This window comes from Sander vitreus, chromosome 23 (assembly GCF_031162955.1).
Source record: "Sander vitreus isolate 19-12246 chromosome 23, sanVit1, whole genome shotgun sequence".
In the NCBI taxonomy this organism is placed as follows: domain Eukaryota; kingdom Metazoa; phylum Chordata; class Actinopteri; order Perciformes; family Percidae; genus Sander; species Sander vitreus.
In genome coordinates, this window is record NC_135877.1 from 19,303,252 (window position 1) to 19,331,226 (window position 27,975).

At 40.8% G+C, this 27,975-nt stretch overlaps 1 protein-coding gene across 6 annotated transcripts; it reads left to right on the plus strand.

Moving 5' to 3' along the window:
• Positions 1-27,852, plus strand: tbc1d30 (TBC1 domain family, member 30). 6 transcript variants are annotated; one of them, XM_078242752.1, is made up of 16 exons: positions 1-732; positions 3,566-3,730; positions 11,690-11,751; positions 12,044-12,109; positions 12,937-13,062; positions 14,790-14,975; positions 15,614-15,683; positions 16,473-16,571; positions 17,362-17,530; positions 18,342-18,447; positions 18,536-18,642; positions 20,249-20,388; positions 21,600-21,821; positions 22,393-22,479; positions 24,342-24,407; positions 25,842-27,852. In XM_078242752.1, exons 1-16 carry the CDS (start codon positions 231-233, stop codon positions 27,071-27,073), a joined length of 3,405 nt encoding a protein of 1,134 aa, XP_078098878.1. In that variant the 5' UTR covers positions 1-230; the 3' UTR covers positions 27,074-27,852. The 6 variants fall into 6 exon arrangements, with proteins under 6 accessions (XP_078098878.1, XP_078098879.1, XP_078098880.1 ...); XM_078242753.1 differs by lacking the exon at positions 24,342-24,407; XM_078242755.1 differs by lacking the exons at positions 1-732; positions 3,566-3,730 and adding an exon at positions 7,925-8,290.
• Positions 27,853-27,975: the final 123 nt, after the last annotated feature.

Genomic DNA, 27,975 nt, shown 5'->3' on the forward strand with positions numbered 1-27,975 from the left:
TGGGAAAGGGGGGGGTTAGGAACTCGAGTCCGGAACGTTCGATAGGAAACTATAAGCTGTCAAACGGGTCTACCTTTTCTGAGGTGAGGAATGGAGTGCTCCAGGAACTCTATCCTCCTCTAGACGCTCAAAGAAAACTTTGCAACTTCTTCTGCTATGTTGTCTGAAAAAAAAATAACAACTCACTCATAGAAAAAACAGCTACACGGAGTTAATTTATTAAAGAAAAAATGGCGTCGGAGGTGAAATTAATCGGGAACGAACTTTTGGAAGTTGACATATGCGACGGCGGCGTGTGTTCCGAGGACGAGAGCGGCGTTTTTGTCAACTCTGCCGCTCCCCTCCAGGATGATTTCTCCGGCTTTCAGCACTGGACGAGCCCTGCCGAGTCATCTAATGACACCTCATCACCTCCGGAACAGCAGGTCCCCACCAACGAGAACGGAGCTCCTCCCGTCACTCACTGGGGCAACACGGCCGGTGACAGTGACTCTGAGTCCCAGGGAGATGGACTCAAATCTCTGAGGTCTTCCATAGTGGACTGTTTGCTGGTGGAGCTTTATGAGACGTACAGTGGAGGCAGCAGGAGGAATGTGGACAGCTGGGACAGCTCCACAGAGGCATCCGGATCGGATGCTTTTCTGGGCCGCAGTAACTCCGGGTCCAGCTTCCTCCAGGAGCTCCAGGAGAAGCACACCAGGAGGCACCAGATGAACTACCTGGCCCAGAAAGGTGAGGGGTGTAGGCATGGGTGTTTGTGTTCCGGGGCGTTGACAGGTCCTGTTGCTCCTTTGGCATACTGACAGCATCTGGCTAAGTCAAGTCAGTTTTATGTTTACATGGGTTAATGCTTTAATGTTCAAAAAGCATTATTTTTCTCATACTGTCTGTTTGAATATACCTGGATTCACTAGGAGTGTGCAAAACAATCTATTCACATTTGAATCGCGACTCAAACTCTACCGATTCAAAATAGATTCATAGAATGTATGAATCTATTTTGAATCTAATCTAATCTATGAATAATAAATGATGCATTCATTTCATTTACCACTACATATCAGCTAGTTGTAAATCAGAGAAGTTTTTTTCTTTGCCTACAAGTCATCTTTGAGACGGACAGCAAACAGTAGGAGAGAAATGTAACATGAGACTCCAATGCACCATAGTTCATTTTGTTCATTCAATGAGATGAGTCTGTATTGAATGGTAAATACCTTTTTGTAAGTAGGCATGGGCCGGTATGAGAATCTGACAGTATGATAACCTTCAGCAAAAATTTCACGGTATTGCGGTATTACAATTACAGCTTTAAAATGTTTTATTTTTGAAATGTCTGGGTAAAAAAAAAAAAAAAAACTTTTCATTGAACACAATGTATTTTATTTTTTAAACACACTGCACACTGGCAGAGAGAGGGATTACTAAACTGCACTTTCTGTCCTTGAAGACTCATATAAAACAGCTCATACCTTAGGAGCGGTATGACAGAAAATGTTAGTGGTTTTAAGACTGTGACTTTTTCACCTTGAAACCGGTAACCGGTCCATGCCTATTTGTAAGTTATTGGTTTAGTAAGATATGTAGCTGGGAAGTCTACAAGTGTTCACTGTTATCAGATATCAGGAGAAGCCAAACTGGCTGAAGAACAGACACACTGTTTAGTTTCACATGACAGACAGGTATCCTCACAGTATATGCAGACCTTCACATACACAAACACTGAGACAGCTCATTTAGTACTCCTCAATGTCTTCTATACTGTGTTGCCTCGGATCCATGAAAGGCATGTGGCTGTTGAGTGCCACGCTGTCATTGTTTCCTCCGTTAAAGTGGAATCCTACAGTAAACACAGCCAGGCCTGTGAGCTCAGTGTTTGCCCACCAGACTTGTGAGGCTCGGTCAAGTTAAACAATGGCGAGGGCTGCCACTCAGGAAGAGGAAACACTCTGATAAAGCCTCAAAGAACAGCTAAAGCATGTGTGCATACGTCTTCTAATGTTCAGTCAGGGATTAAGCGCTCATTGTGAAGTTTAGGTCCCCTTTGGTAAACATGTAAATGTGGTGGATGGTCAGCAGTGTGGTATAATAAGTAAGGAAGCTTCATAGTGCTCTTCCTACGTGTCCTTGATTGAGACCTGCTGCTGCAGGTGATCATGACCTTTGACCTCCTAGTAGAGGAGTGGTAACATGAAAAGTCAACCTCCAAGCAAGGTGGAAATGAGGTTGAAAAGATTTTCCTTACTGATATTGATATAGACATGCAACTAGGACTATTTTTTATTATTGATTATGTCATTATTTTTGATGAAATGTTTAGTCTTTAAAGTATGAGAAATTATGATGGATGCCCATGCAATGTGATTGCTTTTTTTATCTATATAACAGTGATTTAAAGGTATTTAACCTGAAAAAGTCTCTGCTCACCTGGAAATGTGACAGATGGGTCGGAGGGAAGCGCAACTTGAATAAAACTCCTTCACACTGTCTTAATTATTGCTGGAATATTTATTAATTTACAACATTTTGGGTCTGTTCGATGTTCATTTTCCCAATTTAATTTAAAGATATAATAATGTAAAATGAAGCAATAAAAACGCACTTTTTCGAAGCGTTGATGAGCAAATACGTGGTATTTTCACTTGTTATAAAAGATTAACTAACTATAAAATCCATTGATTTCTGTGAGAGCAACAATATTGGGTCAAAATACAGAGTATAACTTTTGATGAAGTTGTTTTTTATTATTATATATTTCCCATTATTAGTTAGTGTTTGAGCTGAGCTGTAACCATAATTTGAACACAATTCACAACAGTAAGCCTATTTATTTTACAAGAAGTATGAAATAAACAGTGATGATCTTTGTCCCTCAGATCTGTGTCACCTTCAGTTTAAAATCTGATTTTCTTCAGCCTAAACCATTTTGTTTCTCCATAAATGGGAGGAGAGTGTGTGTGTGTTTCTGTGGGGCAGTGTTCTGGTTTTCATTCATCTTCGCCTGCAGCTGGGAAAACAGACAAATGGCTGTGATATTCTGATCTATGGTGGCGTGCAGAGACATAATATGCTATTTCAAACTATATTAAGTATCTTTATTTAGAATACATCATATTTTAGACAGACCTCAATAAATACATGTCTGTGCTGTGAGTCTGAAACAAAATAATATTTGATCAAGGAATCTAATTTCTGAGGAGATTTTTTTTCACAATACTTTTGCACTCTTCCTGGGCTAATATGGGAGTCACAAATATTGTTTTGAAGTGGACCTTCTTATAGAGATTAAAGTTGGCTCTCATTTACATATCACATGGCACATGTGTAATCAGTTGCATGTGTTTGTGTATTTTTTATTTCAATATTCACTGGAAAAAAATAATCCTGTGAGCCCAAAAATGTGTGATGCGTTTATGTGCTGGTGAGAAAGTCCGACATCCTTTTTTTCTTTTTTTTTTAGCTCATCCATGTGGAATTTCCGAGGTTGAAAAGAGCGTTTATATCAGTGTTACAACATGTTTTAGACACTCAGACACTTATATTTCTGTGTTTGTATCTTTTTTAGCCCCGGAGGAGCTGCAGTCAATCATCCAGGAGGTCAGATATCGTACAGGCCTGCAGTCGGCCAAGCTGCTTCGCCAGCTGAAGAGACGGGACCGACTTTGCCACAAACTGCAGAAGAACTACGACATTATCACAGCTTGTCTTCAAGCTGTCTCACAAAAACGACGTAAGAATATACAGTTCTTCTTGCTTTAAAGTTGTTACAGGACCCATGGTAACTTTCAGCAGGAGGTATTCTTAAGGCCCTGACACACCAACCCGATTATCGGCCGTCGGACAGTCTGGCGAGGTCGGTGACTCGAGTCTGTTTGGTGTGTTCCGTGCCGTCGTCAGTCGGAGTCGGCCTTCATTTGGGCCGATTTGACATGTTGAATCGGAAGGCGGGCAGTCGGACTCAATGGCCAATCTGATTGGTGGAGCGCTAACCCGGAAATGACGAGCGAGATGAGCGTGACGAACGCCTCTCAAAATCTGACAAAAATCTTTTAAACCAACCATTGTTGATCTAAAATGAAGACAGATTCAGCAACTGTATGGCCTATTTCTCGCTTAAAATGTTTTCAGAAACACGTTTCGGTGAACTATCTTCGTAAAATATGAGATACAATACAGATTAGCGTCGTCTGCTGTTATGGAGACGTATTACGTCTCACGCAGAACGTACACTCCAGTCGGCGTCACTTCGGTGTGTTCCGAGGCACTTTTTTGACCATCTCGGGGAGGCTGTCAGTCCGACTGCCTTTTCTGCCAACGGTCGGCCGTCGGGTTGGTGTGACAGAGCCTTTAGACACTCACGAGTGCTCTTGGAGGCCTGGAATTGTAGTCAAATTGATTGAAAGTGATTTATGAGCATCTAAAAGGCTTGAACTGCAGAGTCTATACTTGCATATCAGCCCATACTTTAATCAAGTAAGTTAACAACATATGAGGGCCTGAACATAGACATTTTATCAGTCAAAAATATATTTGTGGTCGTAGGTTTTCCTTTTTTTCTATAACTAGTTTTGGTTGTCTGAGAAAAAACAACAACAGCAACTACACTTTACAAGACCTATTCATATTGTTTGTGGAAGCAAAATAATCTCATAAACAAAAACTTAGTTTGGCCTAATCAAATGTTGTTCCCCTGAAATCCAATTTTGAAGTCCAGTGCTGTGTAATACCATGAGGTAATTTAAAAAAGAATTGGAGACTAGATTCCCTTTTACGTCTTGGATTTTTATGCTTTCATGTGTTTCTACAAATCTTTGATAAGATCTACTAGCCATAACAGGCTAAAAAAAAATAAAAAATTGGAAATGACTTTGAAAGTACAAAAGGCTGAATGCATTTGCAAGATAGAGTTACAGGTTTGCACACTATGTACAGTAAGACCCTGTCCTAGCTGTCATATCACGTGCAGTATGAAAATAACTCAAATTTACATAATCGCCTGTGACATACAGTAGACTCAAAGCACATGATGACTATGGGGGAATAATATGTTCATTTTCATATCTCCCGACGCTTCTACTCCAAAACAGCCTGTAAAATTATTTCAGTTTGATTGTTACACAAGAGATGTTGGAAACATGGTTTACAAAGGTAATATTTACAAGGAAGAGATTATGGATTAAGCCTCATTCTATGAATGATTTACACACGATTAAATATCCAGACTAGACTTATTGGGAATTTGGAAGAATAACAATAGCGCTAAGTCCAGGATGTCAACATATTTGAGAATGATTTCATTTTACTGAAAACATTTACAGTAACTTGTCATCAAACACTTTCTTAGGAGTTGAAGAGCCAACATCTCTTCCCAAAATGTCGCCTTATAATCAGCCTTTTATTCTCATAATGAAAGTACAGAAAGGATTCTCTCTACAGGTGCTTGGAGTTTTTCAGTTTTTGTGGTTGATTGTTCTTAAACTCATTCCAGATATGAAGAAAAAATGAAAAGGAGTTAAACATCATTGAAGGGATTTAGGTCTATTGTGGCTATTTTGCTTTGATTGTTAACTGTTATGTTTTGTTAACATGCAGAATGATGGCTCACAAGGAGGCAGAGTATATGATAATACATGGGTTTTTATTGTAATGAGGCATTTACATGTGAGTTTATAGCCAGGTTATGCCAATATTTCCAGGATAGCCAGTAGAGCCAACATGGCTGCAGAGGCTACACTGCCTGTCACTGTTATTTTTGCATGTTGTGACAGCCTCCACCTGGCAAATGACATAGAAAATGCCAAGCTATAAACTCCAATCATTGAGATTATGATTAGCCAAGCAGCTGCCTGTATCAACATTTTATTACTTTCTAGGGCTGAATGACGTCGCCATTTGTGTTGCAATTTGTGATGTAATTGTCCCTAATTGGCTAGAGATTTGTTGACAAGTTGACAAGCCATCTGTTAAAGGTGAAGTAGGTAAGACTTATAAAACTAACTTTCTGTCATATTTGCTGAAACTGACCCTATGTTCCAGTAGAACTCTATGAGAGTAGAACTCTGGCTCCACCTACAGCCTGTAGTGTGATTTACAAAAACTCACCGCTCCCTGTTCAGATGCACCAATCAGGGCCAGGGGGGGTGTCTAACTGCGTGTCATTCACTGCTCATGCACACGCATTCATTCTCCCTTGTGGGGGGAGGGGCTTAGGAGACCGTTTTGGGCTTTAGCAGAAAGGGGGAAGGGACTGAGAAGTTATCGATGTTCAAATTTTTTGGCTAAGTCCTGGATCTTCACAATCCTACAGCACCTTTAAATTCAGTCTGGAAAAGTACTTGACATTTGACAATGGCATGAATCAAAGTGATTTTTCAGAATATGTGTCAGAGCTTTGTGTGCAGGGAACATTAATACAAATTAGTTGCACTTATTTGATTCAAGTTACATCTTTATATAAAATATATTGCCTATTGGAGTTTTAACAGTTCAATAAAACACAGGTCAGTATTTTTTTCACTTCAAGTACTGTTTGTTGTTGAAAGGGGCATTAACTGATATCTATTATTGACCTCTATCGAAGGAGTTGCAAAGGGACTCTGCATTTTACAGTAGCCTAAAGATAGAATAAGTATTTCTATATTGTCCCGATGGAAAACAAATGATTTATTAGAGCAGTCATCCAATTGAAACATCTATGCACAAGATAATTTATTATGATGGTTATGGATTGTCATCATCAAGGCTGTTTGCAGATATTGATTCTAAACGTCATTCAGACATCCACTCTTCCATTCAGGAAGCACTTACTGCACCTGTATGACATCATAATGTCATGCATCATCGATTTAGTTTGCAAACATTATTTCTTTGCTCTCCCTTTTTGGTGAAGTGGTTACTAGGCAGAATCAGTGTTTCCTAAAGTTTTTGGTTTGTATAGTTTGCTGACTTGTGTCGGATAGCTTATAGATAAAGTATGGTGCTATGTTTTTGGGGTAACATTTCTTGTCTGCATCCCAGGCTGAGTTCTCCATAGGTGCATCACCTTGGCTGTGATTTTTCTGTAAATTATTCATATTCATGATTCATATTCTTTAACTAGTCCACGTCGCAGCTCTCTCTCTCTACTATTACTGTTTGGACGGGTTTTTTTCAACTTCACTATCATTTTGTTCAATTTTTGTAAACCCAATCATTTGTATGCCAGTGGATAAAACTCACCCAGTCAGTCATTTGGCTGTGAATCTACTTCATTTAAAAGAATAACCAAATTTTTCAGATTTTATGCAGCCAGACTGTAGAGCTTTTATTTTGAGTAGCTTCTTGTTTAAATAGAATAGAATATCTTTATTGTCATTGTAACAGATACAACGAAATTAAGTGCAGTCCTTGTCAAGTGCCAAACATCTATGAGGTAAAATATGCCTAAATAAATACATGAATAAAGAATGCTACTACTGCATACATATTAATGCTAAAAACACATAGGAGACACACCCATACAGGCATCCACGTTTTAAAATTTAAAAATATGATCCCTGAATCCATTTTAATCAGATTTTTCAGTTTTTCGATTAAGGAAACAAAAGCCCACCCCTGCTCTGTCTCCTTTTTTTCTCCACCATTACCTCATCCCTCTCTATCTCCTCCCCACGCGTTTCTCCATCCCACCGCATCCCTCCATCCTCGCCCCTCCTCCCCGTGACGCCAAACCGGAGGAGGATGCGGAGGTGTGCAGTATCAGCAGCACTACCGAGCACAAGCAGCACAAACCGATACTTCCCCTTGAACTGATGGGCTATTTTTGATATTTTCTAAATCATATTTTATTTAGATATTTGAGTCGCTTGAACGAGGCTTTCTGGACGTTGCTGTGCCACTGAATGAGGCGTGTAAGGTCCGGGGTTTCTTCGGGCATAAGTCAGAAACAAGCTACCGCCTGAAAATATTTAAAACACGGTGATCAGTTTAATCGATCGATTTTAAACGTCTTGGAGGAGGGCGTTTAGAGGGACAACTGCGTCTCTGGCTATCGGGATGAACTCTCCGTCGCCAAGGAAGACGTAAAAAGGAAGGATTAATAAACCGGGACAAACCGATGATTGAACGGGTTGGGCGGTTTGATTCCCGATGAGGCAGGGGCGACTCCCCGCCGCCGGCAGGAGGCCGAGGGCGGGCGCGAAGCTGCGGCAGCAGGGATCCGGAGGGGTCGGGAACATCATCAGCAACGTCCTGAAGAAACGGAACGGGATATCCAGGAGCGCGCCCCGGCTGCTCTGCACCTTAGAGCCAGGTGACACATCAATAGGTCTATGGGGAAAGGCACTGCGTTGTTCAATGGCTTTTAACAATAGGCTATCAGGAAACTGAAGTGTCACACCGGAAATAATGCCAAGATATATTATTCAGGTCAATATGTAAGCCCATGGTTTTTTATAGGGGCACAATTTTGCCCACTGTGCCCCTACAAGTTGTTTCCTTTATACTCTCATTTCCCTTGTATTTACTGCTTTAACAGACCTGCTCTTATTTTCAACAGGCTGCATATTTATTTAACTTATGTACCTAAAATTGGCAAGTCATTGTCATATTTGAGCAAATTATAATGCTTAACAGTTATTATATTACATTATCAAAATGATGGCTGCTATATGAAACCATAATGTTGTATACTAAATCCCCAGAAAGTGCAACCAATGATCCAAGTTTACCAAAAGACCCTAAAGGTGTCACATGAGCTCATTGTAAACAATCTGACTGAATAAGAGCTCCAGTGTGTTCCAAATCAAATCATGAGAGCATACAAGGCAGTGAGGCTTGGTTTTTATACATCTGATAATGCATCACACCGGCCGCATAACTGAGGAGATATCAGTTTTCATGCATTCATTTCCTTCTTCTTATTTGTGGATGGACACTGCTGATGCACCAGACATCCAAGATCCATACAAGATCTTTTTGGATACATGACAGCCACACATCTAGAATTCCTAAATAAAGAAAAGAACACTGGGAATGGAGGGCACGTTGCATATACCTAGTGTGTTGTGACAATGACAACACAGCAAAAAGTCCATCTATGTCCCAGATAGTTTTTATAGTTATGTGTGCATCATCTACGTAGTTACAGCCCAACAAAAGCTTTAATCTTGTGTATTCATGATAAAAAAATCACGTTAATGTGCACAGTATAGAGGTTATCCTTTGTTTTAGCCTTAGTTTATAACAGTGTTTTCGCTTGTTTCTGCTTTTCAATCGTCAAAGAATGAACATCTTGAATGAAGAGTTTTCAGTCCCCTCTCTTCTTTTTCTCCCTTTCTTCTTACCTTCTGTCCTTGTTTCCTTGTTTCCCTCTGCCCTTCCTCCCTCACATCCTTCTCCCCGTATCATTCTTTTTCCTCATCCCTTTTCCTTTTTGCCTTTTCTTTATACTCCTTCCTCCTCTTTCCCAGTAGTCTCTATACATCCTCTAGCTTGTGTAATTTCAATTAAGTTCACCTCTGGAGAGATTAATAATACATTTTATTTATATAGCGCTTTACATGGTACTCAAAGACACTTTACAGTAAAACCAGCACATATAGCACATTAAAAACAGATAAGCAATAAAACCAACACATAAAACAAGCATATTAAAAACAATAAAACCAGTAACTGGTACAGAAACTGGTACAGAAATGTAAGACTATTGTATGTGGAAAGCTAATCTGAAGAGTTGTGTTTTGATTAGTGTTTTGAATGTGTCCCGGTCAGTACAGTCACAGATGGGTAGGGAGTTCCAGAGGGAGGGGGCTGCAATGGTGAAAGCTCTGTCACCCCAGGTACGGTGCTTTAAACTATCACATATTATGCTGGACTGCAGCCTCCGGACGTCACTAATGGATCCAACCTTCGCTAAATACACGTTTTGTATCAGCTGCGTTGGTCTAATCTGTGACAGGGGAGTAGTAGGAGGGCTTTCCGTGTTAATCCTCTCCCAAAGCTCTGAGAGGAAACCGCAGAATAAAGCGACGTTCATGGCGCAGGGAATAAAGACAGAGGCGGACCAAGCAGGTTAAACACCCATTTGTTCTTTTCGCGAGGGACTTTTATTGTAGTGGACATTCAATTGTTCGTAGGCTACTTGTTGTGCGATCGGCTTCCGTTTGAGAGACAGACCAATCCTCCGGAGGCTCTTCATGGAGAAGGAGAGAGAGAGAAATGGCCGCTGTTGGCCCAGAGCCGAAACATGTCAGGACCTTCCGTCTTAACTTCAGATCAAAGTCTCATTTCCGTTTGGTCTTCGGGGGGGGGGGGGGTGTTAGCCTACTACCCTCAAAGTGTGTGTGTGTGTGTGTGTGTGTGTGTGTGTGTGTGTGTGTGTGTGTGTGCGTGCCATTGTGTGCGTGCGCGCGCGCAAAGAGATTTTCCAGTGAAGCGAGAGATTTAAACGCGGATTCAGCACCACGCGGAAATGGACAGCGACGACTCAGTGAAGCCTCTCACCAAACTCTGTTCAAAAATATAATGTTTTAATACGAAAACTATAGCCTTAAATCTATTGTTTTGTCTGATAACATCGTGGTTAAAATGTTGAACATACATTTCTCTAACACTCACAGAGCTTCCGGTGGTTGGTTTTTAAAAAAAAAAAATTTTTTATTTTGATTATGTGATAGACAGTTATGTCTGTTTACCGACATCTACTGTATATGTGTGAAAAAGGTGCTATCTGTGATTACAGAAGCTGATACTTTGGCAGCGGATGGTTTCCTTCTGAAACATGCAGACGCACAATTAAACACACAGACTGAGCTCAGACCAGTATGCCAGGCTGATATTTTAATTCCTTTTAAAAGTCACATCTGGTCTGGTCAGTGTCATCCCCGTCTGATATGATGGCTATAATGCCCTGTGTCTGTTCTGCAGGCTACAGAGGTGGAAGAAGTACTCAGATAATTAATTCATGTAAAATCAGCAATATTACAGTGTAAACATATTCTGTCGTGCATTCAAAGTCTTACTTAAGTAAAAGTACAAAGGTATTAATACAGAATGAATTTAATTTTGGTTTGAGACATAGGCCTAAATTAATGAACTTGGTGTCATACATTTCCTTCTGTTATATTTAAAGATTATTTTTTGGGCATTTTAGGCCTTTAATTGACAGGACAGCTGAAGACATGAAAGGGGAGAGAGAGGGGGGAATGACATGCAGCAAAGGGCCGCAAGTCGAAGTTGAACCCGGGCCCGCTGCGTCGAGGAGTAAACTTCTGTATATGGGCTGCTCTACCAACTGAGCTATCCGGGCGCCCTCCTTCTGTTATATTTAGTCTGCCTCATCATTCTGGTCAACCAAAAGCTGCTTGATGCCATTTGATGTACAGACTGTGTCTGATTATCTCCTTAATATTCCCCTCTTCCACATTGAGTGACAATATCACAATATATTATGCACCACTGAAGCTATGTTTAAAATCAGTGAAGTATTGACAGGGGCCAAGTGACACATATGAGGCTTACGTTGTGTGTTGTTTCTCTTAAAATGTTATGATTTCACAGTTGCATTATATTCTAGATAAGATAGGAGATGTCAAAGATGCTTAGTATACATAGTGAATACTATAGAATAACGTTAGGATCTTGTACAATGCTAGCTAACCCAGATCTGGCTCCAGACTAGTCTGACCCGGTGTCTCTTGTTTGTTTGTAGGAGTTGACACGAGGCTGAAGTTTACCATTGAACCATCGCTGGGAAAGAATGGATTCCAGCAGGTAAGAAACATATGCTACAACCCCTCAGTTCAGTTTAGGATTCAACATGCTCCAATTTGTCTCTTACTGTTTTGTTATTGCTTTAAGCTGTTGATCTAATGTTGTGTGTTTATATGTGTTTTAGTGTGAGAATTAATGTGGTAATTGTTAAGCACTGAAGATCTATTTTCCTCTTAACAACAGTAAATAATATAGTATTATACATTAATTATTAATATCACAGTGGCCTGAGTGGTAGTGCGCTGGTTAATAATACGGGTACATAAAACTGTGTGTATTTTCTTCCCCACAGTGGTACGACGCCCTTAAAGCGGTGGCTAGGCTCCCTACTGGGATACCAAAGGAATGGAGGAAGAGGGTATGTCACTTAAACTAAGTATAACATATGGCATTGTTGGCACAATCTTTTTCCCAGTGGTGGCAATGCAGTGATTTGCTGTACTCAGTGAGCTATACATGGAATAAAATGTAAGTAGTATTTTGAAATGGTAAAACTAGCAGCCCTATTGCAGCCTTGTAATTGTTGCATGTTCAGTAAATGTCTGCATAAACTCTGAGCAACAACCCTTGTTCTGTTTGGAGCAGAAATATCTCCCATATCAAAAGACATTTTGATTAACTAAGACCTTATGTATTTCTCTTTTTTGTTTGTGTCTGTTTTGAACCCAGAGGTTTTTTATTTTCATTAAAGAAAGTGATGAGTTATGCTATTACAAGAAAAGTGTTTCTTTATTATTGCCAACCTCCAAGCAGTGTTACAGTCTTGAGAAAGGCCACATTGTCTACAGGAACAATAAGCAGAGGCGCTTTGTCTACAATGCTCCATTCATCTCACATCATAATAACTTCATCTCTTGGGAGAAGAGAACAGGGAAATGGAAGTGATTACTTTCATCTTGTCAGGGGAGATGAACAATGAAATCTTGTCTTCTTTCCTGAACTTGCAAAACAAAATGAATCACTGTCAGCAAGGGGCCTTTTACACAAGTGTTGGAGGCAAAAGAAACCTGAGAATATTGTGGAAGGTAAACTAGTAAAGTTTCAATATTTCTTTATATGATTCAGTAGGGACAGTGAATGGAAACCTGTCCTGCTATATATATATATAAAGTGTAGTTCAACTGTTGATATTATTCTAGAAGTAATGTGGTTCATTGTGTATCTGCGGCTGTTTTCTTTCTGTAGGTTTGGCTAACGCTAGCAGACCAGTACCTCCACAGTATCTCCATTGACTGGGAGAAGACGCTTCGTTTCGCATTTAACGAGCGGAGCAACCCTGACGATGACTCCCTCGGCATCCAAATCGTCAAGGTAACCAGATTGTATTGTTGTGTTGGGGGGTTGGGGGTGAGATGAATGTGTATGTGTAGTTTGTGTGTATGCACGCACCTGGCTAGTGAGCATTTGAGTGTTAAAGTGTGTGCCTTGAGTTAGCAGCACAGTGTTGACGCGTCAGCCTGTTCCCATAGCATGCAGATTGAGATGTAGAGATTGTTCAGGGTCACCAAAACATATTCATTCTTTAGTACAATATTGGTACCGCAGCCTGTTTAGAATGATATTGGTCATTGGTGTGTATTGTACCCCGTTTTTTTGAAGATGTTTGTATTCAATCAAAAGTCATTTTCCATTTAGAAATACACATGAGAAAGACAAACAGGCACCGAAGCTTGTATCACTCCCGCAAAGCACACCGGTTTGAAACAGTGTTGGAGCTTGTATCGAATTGAAATAAGCACGTGACTGATGACGTCCGAAGCTTCGAACGTCACTGAAACTCCGGAAGGGTTTGCTGGATTCGTGTTGCGCTGCATGCTTACCAACAACCCGTTAGAATTCACTGGAACATCGCAGGGTTTACGAGTGTGGCTTGCAATTTATTCGATTAGCCTATTAATGGAAATTAGCCTTCTTACACCTGTCCGTAATTCTATGTAGCGGTAGAAGGTTGCTGCAGTTTATTGAATCCATATTTAGCCTAATTAAACATACTTACATTCAAATCCTGATCACAGTAGTAGTATTAGTAGTAGTATTATTATATTGTGTTATATTCAAACATAGGCTTTATATTTTTAATTCCGTCATGTCATGTTCATGTCATTTAATTCAAGTTCAGTCATGTCATGCCATATGCATGTGTCCATTCTGTCTCTCCTATGTTCATGTTGTAAGCTTCGTTTGGCTGTGAGTTCACAGCCGCTGTCATTTCTGCTGACCACCAGATGTCACTGTGTTGTCTTCGATGCTTTGACGCTTCGGATCATTTTGCGATACAATCAGGGAGAAGCTTCAGAGGCTTCACAAGGCTTTGTTCGCCCATCACTAGTCTGAACCTGTTGAACTATGCTAAACTATTTTGTTGACTATTACTGCCGCTGTTCATCGCATCCCCGACCGGCACCGTCAGACACCGCCTACCAAGAGCCTGGGTCTGTCCGAGGTTTCTTCCTGAGAGGGAGTTTTTCCTCGCCACTGTCGCTCTGAATGCTTGCTCTTGGGGGAATTACTGGAATTGTTGGGGCTTTGTAAATTATAGAGTGTGGTCCTACTCTATCTGTAAAGTGTCTTGAGATAACTCTTGTTATGAATTGATACTATAAATAAATTGAATTGAATTTTGTTGACAAGTGATCTTCAGGAAGTGCACAGTAATGACTACTTTCATCAATGATGGACACAATATATTTTCCGATCAATAGCCCTCCTTGATGTTCTACTACTGAGTGTATATGAGCATGTCTCTACTAATAAGAGGAAGAGAAATGTCCAGTAGAGGATGTTTACCAATGAATGTGCGTCAGAGAACGGGATGACTGCATCATGGAAACACTGCAGCTCTATTTCTCAGTGACTCAGAGATTCAACAGAGTAATGGCTGTTTCCATCAACAGGGCAAAGTTCGATCATCTTCTTCCCTGTGTTTGTCTTCTCGTTACCGTCTCTGTCCTAAATGCATAAAAGGATCATTCACTCATGCAGTTAAGGCGCGGACTTATAATGAAATAATCCATACTGTACATCCTTCTTATGTCCAGGACCTGCACAGGACGGGCTGCAGTTCGTACTGTGGCCAGGAGGGGGAGCAGGACCGGGTGGTGCTGAAGAGGGTGCTGCTGGCGTACGCCCGCTGGAATAAAAGTGTGGGCTACTGCCAAGGATTCAACGTACTGGCTGCACTCATACTGGAAGTTACAGAGGGCCATGAGAGCGATGCACTAAAGGTACACACACACACACACACACACACACAGTATTAACATGCGAAGACTGAGTGAAATGAATCAGTTGTCCCCCAATGGGGCAATTTGTTGTGCAGCAGATAATATAGTACAAATCACACACAATCAAACACACAATACAGAGATTGCCTACCTTGCAGGCATAGTTACAATAATAAACAGGAAACAATCAACAAATAGGAAGTCAATACGTTATGTATCTATGTTTCTTTATAGAATTAAGAAGTAGAATGACTGCAGTTACAAAAGAGTGTTTATATCTGTTGGTTCTAAATTTGGGGAGTTTAAAGCATGATCCAGAAGGCAACATCTGAAATTCAGCCTGTAAGGGATGAGAACTATCTGACAGGATAGATTCAACCCTTCTTAGCATCAGCTTCTGATAAAGTTCCCCCAGGCCTTTCTGCTTAGAACCCTGTGATGCAGCTGCTCACCTTAGACTGCTTTATGCTCAAAATGTAAGGTATGCTGTATGAAAAAGGGGGTGTCTTTATATCATTTTGATATAAAGCACTATAAGTCAATGGAATAAAACGGTTTCTTCCTAGTGGAGTTTCTGCGTTGCTTTCTGCCCCCTTTGAATAATGATTTACTGTGTGTTTCCGCTCCTCTATATTCAGGTGATGATCTATCTGATTGACAAAGTGCTGCCCGAGAGTTATTTCGCCAACAACCTGCGAGCTTTGTCAGGTAAACACAATGACACACATACACGCTGATTCATTTTAAAACTGAAGACAATCCTGAAAAAGATGAAACAAAACAGACCGCACATACTATAACAACTTCAGCCCAGAATGAAACTACAAGTTCCATCATTTTGTATAAACAAAGTACAGAATTTGTTGTCTATTTTCAGTAAAGAAATATGTCGTCTCTACGTTGCAAATACATTAGAGACAGATCATTGTATTAGAATCCCTCTGATCTAGAGCTGAAAAGATTACTCAACTGATAGAAAATGAATCTTCAACAATTCTGATGATCAATAATAATAAAAAAGTCATTTCTAATCAGGAATGCAACACAATTTGCTCATTCATGCTTCTTGTATGTGACTATTTGTTGGATTTCTAAATTTAATTGAATGCATTTGGGTTTTGGAGTGTTGGTTGGACAAAACAAGTAATTCAATGATGTCAACTTGGGCTCTGGGAAGTTGTGATGGACATTTTTCCCTATTTTCTGACATTTTGTAGACCAAAATATGAATCAAATAGTCAAGAAAATAAGCTGGAGATTAATCAATGGATAAAATAATTGTTTTAGGTTAGGATTTAGTAGTTGTGATCTGGAAGGTATTGGTATCCGATGATGAAAAAGCTCATTCATCAAAGCAAACCATCGGACATTTACAGCGTCAATTACAATGACATGAAGAAACATCTACAGTACTTACCGATTTGACACTGTCAGGTTATCGTCATGTTGAATCTTATACCAATGTAGTGTTTTAATGTGTAATCTGTCTCCTGTCAGTGGACATGGCAGTGTTCAGAGACCTGCTGCGTCTAAAGCTGCCTAGACTGTCCCAGCATCTCTCCCACCTTCAGAAAGCTGCCAACAGAGAGGCTGGAGGTACAAATCTGTGTGTCAGTGTTTACAGAAATGCTACTACCTGCTACCACAGTGGTGCTCATACGTTTATGAACCCATGCTAAAGTTGAATAAAAAGAGGAATAAAAAAATCATCTTTTGGAAATTGATCTTAATGCCTTAATTAAAAAATGTAAAATAGCCCCACATCATCACATAGCCTTCACCATACCTAGAGATTGGCATGGGGTACTTTCCTTAAAATCATCTCTCAATGCAAATCAAACCAGCTATTAGCCTAACTGAAATAAAACCATGCCAGTCTCTAGGTATGGTGAAGGGGATGTGATGATGTGGGGGGGGCTATTTTAATTCTAAAGGCCAAGGGAACTTTATCATGATGCATAGTATCCTGGATCCATGAAATAACTGGCCTTTAAAAATAAACATCTGCCTGCCTCTATGGGAATTTAACATAAGGGTGTACTGACTTATGCCCCCTGTATTTTAAGGAAGAACATTTATTTATTTACGATACAGTATTCATTAACAAAGAAAATTGGTGTCTTTAAAGGTTGGATTTTTCAAAAAAAATGTAATTAAGGCATTAAGCATGGGTTCATACACTTATGAGCACCACTGTAAATCAGTGCCAACAGCATGCAAAGCTATCTGATGCTGCTTTAACTGTGAAATGATGCTGGAGAAAACATCGTCTGTAAATCATTTACTTTTTATGCAAAGAGGCAACTGTTGTCTGTCTCTGTGAATAAGCGCGCATGTGTGTGTATAACTCCCCTACTATCCCAAATAACACACTGTTTTCTCTCAGGCAGCTACGAGCCTCCGTTGACCAACGTGTTCACTATGCAGTGGTTCCTCACCATGTTCGCCACCTGCCTGCCGGCGCCCACTGTGCTGAAGATCTGGGACTCGGTTTTCTTTGAGGGTTCAGAGGTGCTGTTTCGGGTCGCCCTCGCCATCTGGGAGAGACTGGGAGAGTGAGTGGACCATTACAAAAAAAAAAGGATTTGACTTGGCGGGGGGATTTGAGAAATAATTTTAACATTTGTGTGTCTAAATGTGCGGTTTTTTTGTGCTATTTATCAACATTAAATGTTTTTATTTTCATGCTCAAACATTAAAAAAATATATTCATTGTTAGCTATAGTGCGTAGTTTCTGTCGCCCCCCATGAGGAATTCTAAGTATTGACAACAACACTGTCGGCGCGTCCACATGATACAAGCCATCCGTGACCGCTCACTGCCCCCACCCCTCCTCCACGCAGTTGCCAGTAGCCAAGGAGGATACGGAGGATTAAAAAAACATGATAGACTCTTCAGAAGAGGTCATTATCTTCACTCTTCGGCGCGCGAAAGTCCCCGGACGACACAATCTTCTGAACATAGCCATACTGAGAAATACAGAGAGAGTTGTGTGGAGCTGATAGTCTTAATTAGCTTTGTAGCAACTCATTTGGCAACGGCTTCAATGTAACGGATGTTCATTAATATCAAAAAGTTACACACTAAAGCTTTAAATATTTGCCATTGAGTCTTGTTCTAGTCAGATTTTGAACCACGGAGCACTTAAAAATCCCACTGAAACCCAGAGTAATGCTAAACCTATAATGCTATCAAACTATAATTACATTTAATAGCAATTATTACTAAACTGAAAACACTACTCCTTTAACTGATAATAATACTAAAGCAGTACATGCTAGAATGTAGAACTCGAAATGCCGCCTTCTTTATCATCTTGAGCATTTAACAGCGTGTTCATCTTTCTTCCTGTCGTCTCTGTCCAGGAGGATCGAGTATTGTCACACAGCAGACGAGTTTTACAGCACCATGGGCTGTCTCACTCAGGAGATGCTGGAGAACAACCTCATCGATCCTCCTGAACTCATGCAGGTACAGGTTAAATAAAACCGCTCACACCTCTTTAACCTCTTGAGTGATGTTTTTAAATTGATGTATGCGTTGTTAACCTTTTTTTCAGGAGGTTTACTCCATGGCAGTTTTTCCTTTCCCTCAACTGGCTGAGCTGAGAGAGAAATACACATACAACATCAATCCGTTCCCTACGTCAGTCAAATCCAGTGCAAGGTTTGTTCTGCACTCAGAAAGTATAATAAATAAACACTGGTGCTTTTCATTGGATTTCAACAACAGCTTACTGCCCTTAAAGACTTTTAAAGACCCTTTTGACCACTAGTGGCACTTTGAAACAATGTTTATTTTATACTGTGTATCACAGGCGCCGATCCCCCCACTATACAGTGCGTGCATGTGCATTAGCTAATCGGAGATGAGACTAAAATGGACAGATTTGTTATTAAAAAAGCAAAACTTAATGATGCAAGTGCATCGACGACATCCACCACCAGTGCAGAGAGTTCCTAGCCTGACAAGCCAGACCCACATCAAGATGTTGGGTCTGGGAACTCACCATTGGCAGGGCTGAGAGGGGAGGGATAAACGGTTGTCTTTCAAATTCTCTCTGCACTCATAGCCAACCAGAGCAACGCTAGTTGATAGATTAAACTTTTGCCGTATCCGGTCGGCAAAACTCCGAACACATCTTCCTTTTTTAAGAATGACTTCAGTGCCGTTCTTTTCTCAAAGAAAAGCTTAACTCCAACTTCCAGAGTCGCGGCCAAAGCAGATTCGAAAGACCGCTGTTCCCAGCAGCAGCAGCAGCCATCTTCTTTGTTTTCAAGTAGCAGGGAATTCACACGGAACCGTCGCAACTCTGCCATCATTATGTTAAGCCAGTCCACTGACTCTATACACGATGTGATTGGCCTGACCAGAATTTGGTTTTTCCAGCTCGTAAGCCAACTAGACTGACCCTGGCTGCAAATTACATTTGCTGCCGCTAGGGTGTGTCTAAATTTCTAGGCTAGAGAGTTCCACCAGTGCCCTGTCAGAAGCATTGATTCTTTATTTCCCACGAAGCTGATCGCGGTTACGTGTCCGTTAAATTCTTCATCTCCAATCCTATCCGTATTTGTGAGAAGTGGCGCTGTCCCGAGTTGAAAGATAGCCTACTTTACAGCTTTATTATTGAGCTAATAGTCGTGTGTGTTCGTGTCGCTGTCCATTTCCTAAGGTTCTGAAATGCAAACATTTTTTGACTACTTTTTTTTTTTAAAGGGTGTGCGCGCGTGAGCACCCACGGAGGAAAACATAAATTGGTGCCTATGCTGTGTATCATGTTCTACTAGAAAGAGGCGGGTGACATGTTGCATGTTCCTGCTGAATGTAGGAGGTAATGCAAATGTATAGTGCATGCAAATCACTGCGGCGATGACAGTTAAGTTCAGGCACCAAAACGACTAGTTAAGTTTAGGAAAAAGATTGTGGTTTGGATTAAAACATTCCAGAGTAACGAACAAGCGTTTCCTGGGCTGGGCGAAAGTATTTTGTTTTCGCCACGAAGTGAACTTCGCTCTCCGGCTTGAAAGCGCCGCGTTTGATGTTGACACCACGTTGTGCTATTTCATTTTGAGATTATGTCATTGAATTTTGAAGTGCGTATTTGTGTTGGCTGAGTGGCAATATATCCATGGTATTGAAAGGGGGATTTAATTCTTGCATGTTTTGTTTTGTTCAACCCCCCTGTTTTTTCACAAATCTCACCCTGTGTATGTGCGAGATGGTGGTGATGGGAACATGTGGCAGTGATGATAATGTTAGTATCTTGTTGTAGTGGCGGTCTGGGCAGCTGGGAGAGCGATGACGATGCCGACATGGATGATGAAGACTCTGTGGTGACGGCGCTCGGTTGCCTTGGTCCCCTGGGGGGCTTACTGGCCCCCGAGCTGCAGAGGTACCAGAAACATCTCAAAGGTCAGTGCAGCCACATGGATTACTACACAGGATTTCAATGGCAGCCAGTGGAGAGTATACAGAGACAGCAGCCAAGTGGCTCAAGACAAAACGCTGCCCCAAATCCTCATGTTCTGCCCTCAATTTGACTCCAAGTACAAACTGTCTCTGATCTGTTTCCTCCAGACAAATCCCCACTTCTTCCTCCTTCAGCAGCTCTTATAAAGATGGAAAAAAGGCAAACAGCCTGAGGGAATTAGTTAAAAAAAAATTGGTTAAGATCTGACGCAGTAGTTGTCGCTCTCCGGAGAGGTTTAAAAAAGACTTCAGATAGAAATGAGTGTTCCATTTCAGATCCCCTTACAACCGAGTTGACCTGGTTCAAAATGGAAACATGGCTTATTCTTACGAGCTAAGTGTAGCAACTGAACATCAATAAATCATTATCACAGTCATTCTGAGACAACAGTATAATTACGGTAAACAACCTAAACCGCCAAGCTACACAAGCTACACACCAAGCTACACATACAGTGCGTCTTACACTGTGTGCTGCTGGGTCAGATTTGGTATTTGCAACACAAAAGGAGGAAGACAAAGTGATCGAAAAAAATAACTTCCAACACGCTGACCTTTTCCTGTAGAGCTGAAGACAAAAAACAAACAGAACTTCAGTTACGTGAATGTCAAACATATCTTGACAAAATGTCACATTGTACCTTCAATGTTTTGATTTTATCTTAAAGCGTACTGTTGATGATGCCATTAGAGGGAAAAAAAAACAGGAAGGACTGACTTAGTTTGCTGGCATGTTTTCATCAAAGACTTTAGACTGAATGCATTACTGTGGTCTGCAAAACTGTCAGTATGTAGTTTAAGAAGCATTTTGGTCTTTTAAATATAAAACAAAATTCCAAATTATTTTGCCATCTTCCTCAGATAGCATCAAGATGCTTTTTTATGTGGCACTTGATCTTGATTTAAAGGGATGAAAGCAAAGAAGTAAGAAAAGGAGCTTTTTTGTGATTTTGCTGGAATGTTTCCTTGACTCTAATCTTTGCATCTCTTCATTTCTTTCTGTCAATCGTAGAGTCTGAAAGCCAAAATCCCAGTCATGAAATAAATCCCACAAAGCAGAAATAAGTGTAGGCACATAAGCAAAGTGGGAAAAGAGTTTAATGTTGGGAGAACATGACATCAGCGTTTCCTCTTCTTCTTCTTTCTACCTCCAGACCAGCGAGGAGAGCAGGGAAACATCGCAGAGCTGAGCCCAGGAGCGGTGGGCGCTGGAGGGGGAGGAGGAGGAGGAGGAGGTGCCAGGGCGGAGCATCAAGCAGCAATCAACAGCATGATGATGGAGAGAATGAGCACCGACATCTACGCCCTGAAGAAGCAATATACACGCATCAAAAGGCGGCAGCAGGAGCAGGCTATGCAACTCTACATACGCACAGGTGGGGGGGGAAGAGTAAAAATGATCATAATCATAACAGTATATCAGTCAATTTCCGCTTTTTATTTTTCAGACCACAACTGCCTTTCCCGTTGATTGTTTTTGCATTAGTGACATTAGAAAACTGTCGCTTTAGGACAGTGGGGCCATTGATGGACTTAATTTCCATTTTTTATTATACATTTAATAATGCTTCACCACATGAAAAAATTAGACATCATTAACTACATTTGTTTTTTGTAGGCGGTGCAGTGATCCATTGTTCATAAATACAAACAAAATTCTTATTTCAGAACAAAATAAGCTATTTCATTTAGAGATAATGTCCTTTATTGTTTAAACCCTATTAACAGGCATGATTTAAAAAACAAAAATAATGAATAGCCCATACAGTAAATGTCCAAGTCTTTATTAAAGTACAAAAAAGCAAAGGTGGTGCTCCTTCTTTAATAACTGTGAGCATACGCTAAGAAACACAGACATGCAAAAACAAAGCACTTCCTGGGTAGAAGAACAGAAACACATGCACACAGCAGAAAGTTAGATGTTTGATGATGATGTGTGGCTTGTAGGACCGGGACCCAAAGTGGCCACAAGTGCAGGGGGACCTCAGGAGCATCCCAACAGACCCAGCGACAGTACCGACCACCACACTGACGGTACTGGTGTTGAACCAAAGGGTTGTCTCAAACTGGGTGTTCTGGGGCTGATTTGAGGGTCTCTAATGATTCATTCATCTTTGAATTAAAGTAATGAATGATTTCAAGAAGATGGTGCTGTACGCTGGTAAAAACTTTTTGTAGACCACATCATAAGTTATGTCTACCATGGGTTCCCAAGCAGATTTCCAATTTAAAGGAACGCGCCAACTTATTGGGACTTATTCAGCTTATTCACCGTAACCCCCAGAGTAAGATAAGTCCATACATACACTTCTCATCTCCGTGTGTGTCGTAACTCTGTCTGACGCCCCCACCGCTAGCCTAGCTTAGCACAGATCCTGGAGGTAACTGGCTCCATCTAGCCTACTGCTCCCAAAGTGACAAAATAACGCCAACATTTTCCTATTTACATGTTGTGATTTGTATAGTCACAGCGTGTACAAATAACAAGGTCACATGAGACACAGCCATCTTCTAACCGTATACATACTGGGAACTATATTCTCAGAAGGCAAAGCACTGCTACTCTGTTACTTGGGCGGAGTGATTTGCACCTGAGAAGCAGAGGAGCAGAGAGTTCGCCTGGAGTTCTGCGAGTAAATCAATCCGCCCAAGTAGCAGAAGTAGCAGCACTTCGCCTTTCTGAGAATATAGTTCCCAGTTTATATACGGTTAGAAGATGGCTGTGTCTCATGTGACCTTGTTATTTGTACACCCTGTGACTATACAAATCACAACATGTAAATAGGCGTTGGCGTTATTTTGTCACTTTGGGAGCAGTAGCATCCATCATCTGTGCTAAGCTAGGCTAGCGGTGGGTGCGTCAGACAGAGTTACGACACGCACGAAGATGAGAAGGGTACGTATGGACTTATCTAACTTTGGGGGATATGGTGAATAAGCTAAAGTCCCAATAAGTCTGCGTTTTCCTTAAATTTTTTCATTGGGTTAAGGATAAATTGTAAACTGTTGCAATAAAAAAAAAAAAAAGCTAATCTTCTATACAAGTGCATAGTCAACTTTGTACAGCTTAAAAAAATCACTTTTGAGATTTAAAGGTGTACAAATCCTCTCATGCTTATTTTAACCATTGAGAGTTTCCTCTTGATGCTCTCAAAATGCTGGAGGATGCATGTACATGTATGAGTCACTTTGTAAAACAGCAACGTGGCTGCAGTGTTCAGAACAATTCAAAATGTAGTATATTTAAAACGTAAGAATGTTTCGATGCATCTCTTTGACGGTTGTCAAATGAGAGGAGTACTGCAGACTCAGACTGGCATTTTGAGAGCATTTTTGAAACGGCTGCTGCACTCTCCTGCTTTTTTTTGATCAGTTGATTTAACCGCTAGCTGGGACAACTGGTGATGGTGTTGTTCACTAAACCAGTAAATATTTATTTGGAGACTCCTGTCACTGTACATAAGACAAGTCCACCAGATGCATAAATCAACTTTTGTATAACTTAAACATGTTTCAGTGCTGGAAAATTACAGTTGGGTTAATGTTGTTAGCTACTGTATACAGTCCACTAACATGTTTATCATGCTTCACTTAATAATGACCAATCACTGTGTGCTTTTAATGCGCTTATAATTCTGGGAAGCATCAGTTAATGTTTCATTTAACAAAACGCTGAGGATGTCTTCAGCAGTGACAGATGTCTCCAAATGTTAGTTTTTTTGGCTGTATGCTGGAGTTTTTTTTTTCTGGTTTGGGGCGAACTCCTATCACTAACATTTTATCAGCAGCCTCTACTTCCTTCTATTTGTTTCTCCTCCAATCTCATGCTACCATATCATTTGTGAAGATTGTATAACAGTATTGAATTGAGATTTGATTATTTTTTTCTCTTTCAGATTCAAACATCTGTGCACACACTCAAAAACACTCCCAACTATCTCGCCACACTAATCATCACTCATGTAAACGCACTTTGTAAAGCTCAGTAATCAGCTTTTTATAAAGACATGTTTACATTAACAAAGTTTACTGACATCGGGAAAAAGGGGCGAAAATACGGTATATTACTCTACATGTTATATAATATGAGAGAAGTCAATACAGTATAAACCTTGCTAGTGTAATTACTGTCTCATTCTGGGAGAGCCATGATGATAAATCCCAAAAAAAACTTTGCACGCCCTCTGGTGTCTGATGGAGGTGCTCTGAACAGCTGGCTGTAACAGAAATGGGAAATGTATGCGATGACTATCCTGCTGATACAGTTAATACATGAATTAATCAAAAGGAAAGCAATCTGAAAATGTTAAAGTATAAATACATTGTTCTAGGATCATTTATTAAGTAAAATAACAATTCTTTGCTGGTTACACCTTCTCAAATTTGATTATGTTGTTGTTATTGTTATTTTCACTTACATCACTATACATTTACCATATTTTTTAATGTTAAAACACATTACATTACTTTGGCAACTTAGGATAGATTTTAGATTTCATAGAATAGCCGATTTGTTATAAAAGATCATTCTTTAAACAATTATATCTGAACAATTTGGCATTTATAAATGTACTTTAATTACAGTATACAGTTAACCATAGTAATTACTCAGTTACTGTACTGCTGCGATGCTTGCTCTGATTTACACAGTTACAGTGAAGAAGTTAGATTAAATGGAATATACAGTAAGATATCTTAATTGCTATTTAATTGGCTAACAAAAACAATAGATTCTTCAGGTTAACTGAACTGGTTGAAAACACAATTCCCTTTCATAAGAAGCTTTATTGTCATTGCACCACTGTCTGACAGTTTTACAATGAAATTACGTTGGTACTCCCTCCTTTTTTCTTTTTTTTTTTTTTACATTTTTTCAAAAGGCAGTTGAATAAGAGCAATAAGTGAAAAAGTCCCAGCAGTAGATAATGGACTTTACAGATAACAGAGTAGGTATTGCACATTCCTGATTAGTTAGCAGCCTCAGTAATAAATAGATAAATAAATAAGTAACTTGGAGGTGTAAACACTGGTTTGATGAATTGTGATATGAGACTAGGAACCATTTAACAGTTTTACTGCATGGGAGAAGAAATGGTGTCTCAGTCTAGTAGTCCGGGCTTGTATGGTCCTGAATCTGAATCAGGGTGGGTTGGGTCACGGGTGATGTTAGAGGCCCTGCTTCGGCATTGGGCCTCAAAGATGTCGCTGACTGCTGGTAGTTGAGATCCGATGATCTTTGTCACTGTAACCTCAGTTAAAGACAAATCTATCTTACTGTAGGTTAAAGATCCAGTTTACCAATTCACTTACAGTCATAAAATGATTTTTAAAATTATGTTTTCTGCCTGGTTTAATGTGTTCTGTGTCTTTCCCCTCACCTTTTACCTCCCCTCCAGACAAGTGCCCCGCCACCCGTGTCCTGGCCTCCCAACTCAACCCTTCCAGCTCAGTAATCAATCACCTCCTTCTGGGTCGGAAACCACGCGGAGATCCCTGGTGCTCCAGACCCACATCCACGAGCACATCAACTCTACCAGGGTCCCGACCTGCTTCTCTGTCCCAGAGTCAGGGCTCCCCAGCCAGGCAGCGCTGTGGCTCGCTGCTCTCCAACAGTACTGGTTCTCCAGGGAGCTCTGGAGGAGACGCAGGGTCGCCCTGGCGTGCTCACGTCCGGGTACATCGAAGGAATATAGCCAGGGCCCGGGCACAGCTGGGCTTTGGAGATTCAGAGGAAAGGGAAGATGATGAGGAGAGGGAGGAAGGAGGAGGATCAGTGAGATTTGAGGGTGAAGAGGAGAGGAGGTTTGAGGAAAATGAGAGAGATGAGGAACAGAAAGAGGGGAGTGACTCCTCAGTGTGTGAAGATGCTCTACAGGTGGCAGGTGGGACAGAAGAAGCAGAAGTTGCAGAGGTGGTATTGCAACTGGACTCCCTGGATCTAGAGGATGAATCAAATCTGACCTCCCCCAACAACGCAAACCCAAATACACAACCCCCAATATCAGAGTCTAAACCTGCATCCCAAGTCCCCCTTCTCCCTCCTCCGCCATCCTCAAACAGACACAAAGAGTCTGATTCCTCAGGTTCAGAGATTAGCACCGCCTCTGATAGACACTTTCCCTCCATCGCTTTACCTCCACCTCACCACTCCTTCAACTCCTCACCTTCCACCCTGAGTCCATCCCCCTCTCCGGTCCCTACATTGGCTTCTCTCGGTCCGTCCTGCTCGTCCTCTCCTACACCACCCTCCACCCCAGTGCCAAGCTCCACATCCTGCCTCTCATCATCCCCTTCAGCTGACGGCTTCTCCTCTCTCACTCTGTCCGCATCGTCCACATTTTACAAAACTTCCTCCCCCTCCACTCCTTCACTTTCCTCTATCTCTTCCTCGTCCAGATCTCGTTTATCCTCCTCCCCGTCAACCCCAGCGCTCTCGTCCTTTGGTGCCTCCACTCCTAAACAGCAGGTCTTTTCCCCGTTCCCTAGCGTGAAGCAGCCCAGGAAATCGGCGGCAGCCAGAAATCTCGGTCTCTACGGTCCAACATCCAGAACACCCACAGTACACTTCCCTCAGCTTAGCCGCAACCTTAATCGTAGTAGTGCTGCCGGTACAACCGTGAGCCGATGAAGACCTTTGCACTTCTGAACTGATGCTAGAAACACACAGTCATTACATGATATGAAAAATCATTCTATAGCTACACCGTGTTGCCTCCTGCATATCAAGAAAATAACCCATATCTTATTTGAAGTAGATTGAAAGTTGTAGAAATGTAAAGTTCAGATGTGTGCAGAAATCACTTGATATTGATGTTGAAATTTGAAGATTGTGGTTCACCTAATAAAGGGGTCATCCTGAAATTCACAAGCCATTACAGACAAACATTTAAGAACTAGTTGACTATGAATTATGAAGGAAACTTGTTTTGTTTATTGTTTCAACCGCATTGGTACTGTACAGCTAAGGAACACAGGATTATAGGACTATCACAGTGTCTAGCCCGTAACAGTGGCCTATGAAGGTTTTTCTTGACCATAATGGATGCACAATAAAAAAAGATAAGACATAAGATGTAGACTGTGTTTTACGAACTTTCTAAAAAGGTACATTGCATTTGTGCTGGAGATATGTGTCCCTAAATATTGGTTTATGAACTGAACCTTGAGAAAAGAATACTCCCTCCACTAAAACATGAAGAGACTCTGACCTGAACAAATGCTCACTTCTGGACTCATGGACCATATGTGGCAACATGATGAAGTACGTTTTTTCCTATGATATTACACAATAGCCATCCAGTTGTTTCTATGCCAAGTATTTAAAAAAGTAACCCAAGAAACAAGAGATACCTAAGAATTCCTGTAAATGAAGAATAATAAAAAGGTAGTGTGTGCCCCTAAAACCAATCTTAAAAGGTTTGATGTCCTGAAGCACTTTTCTTCTTTACTCTCTGTAACTTGGCTGTTGAACATGAGGCATGTAATATCTCTGTCAATAATGAAGTAAGTATGAATGGGAATGCTACTCTT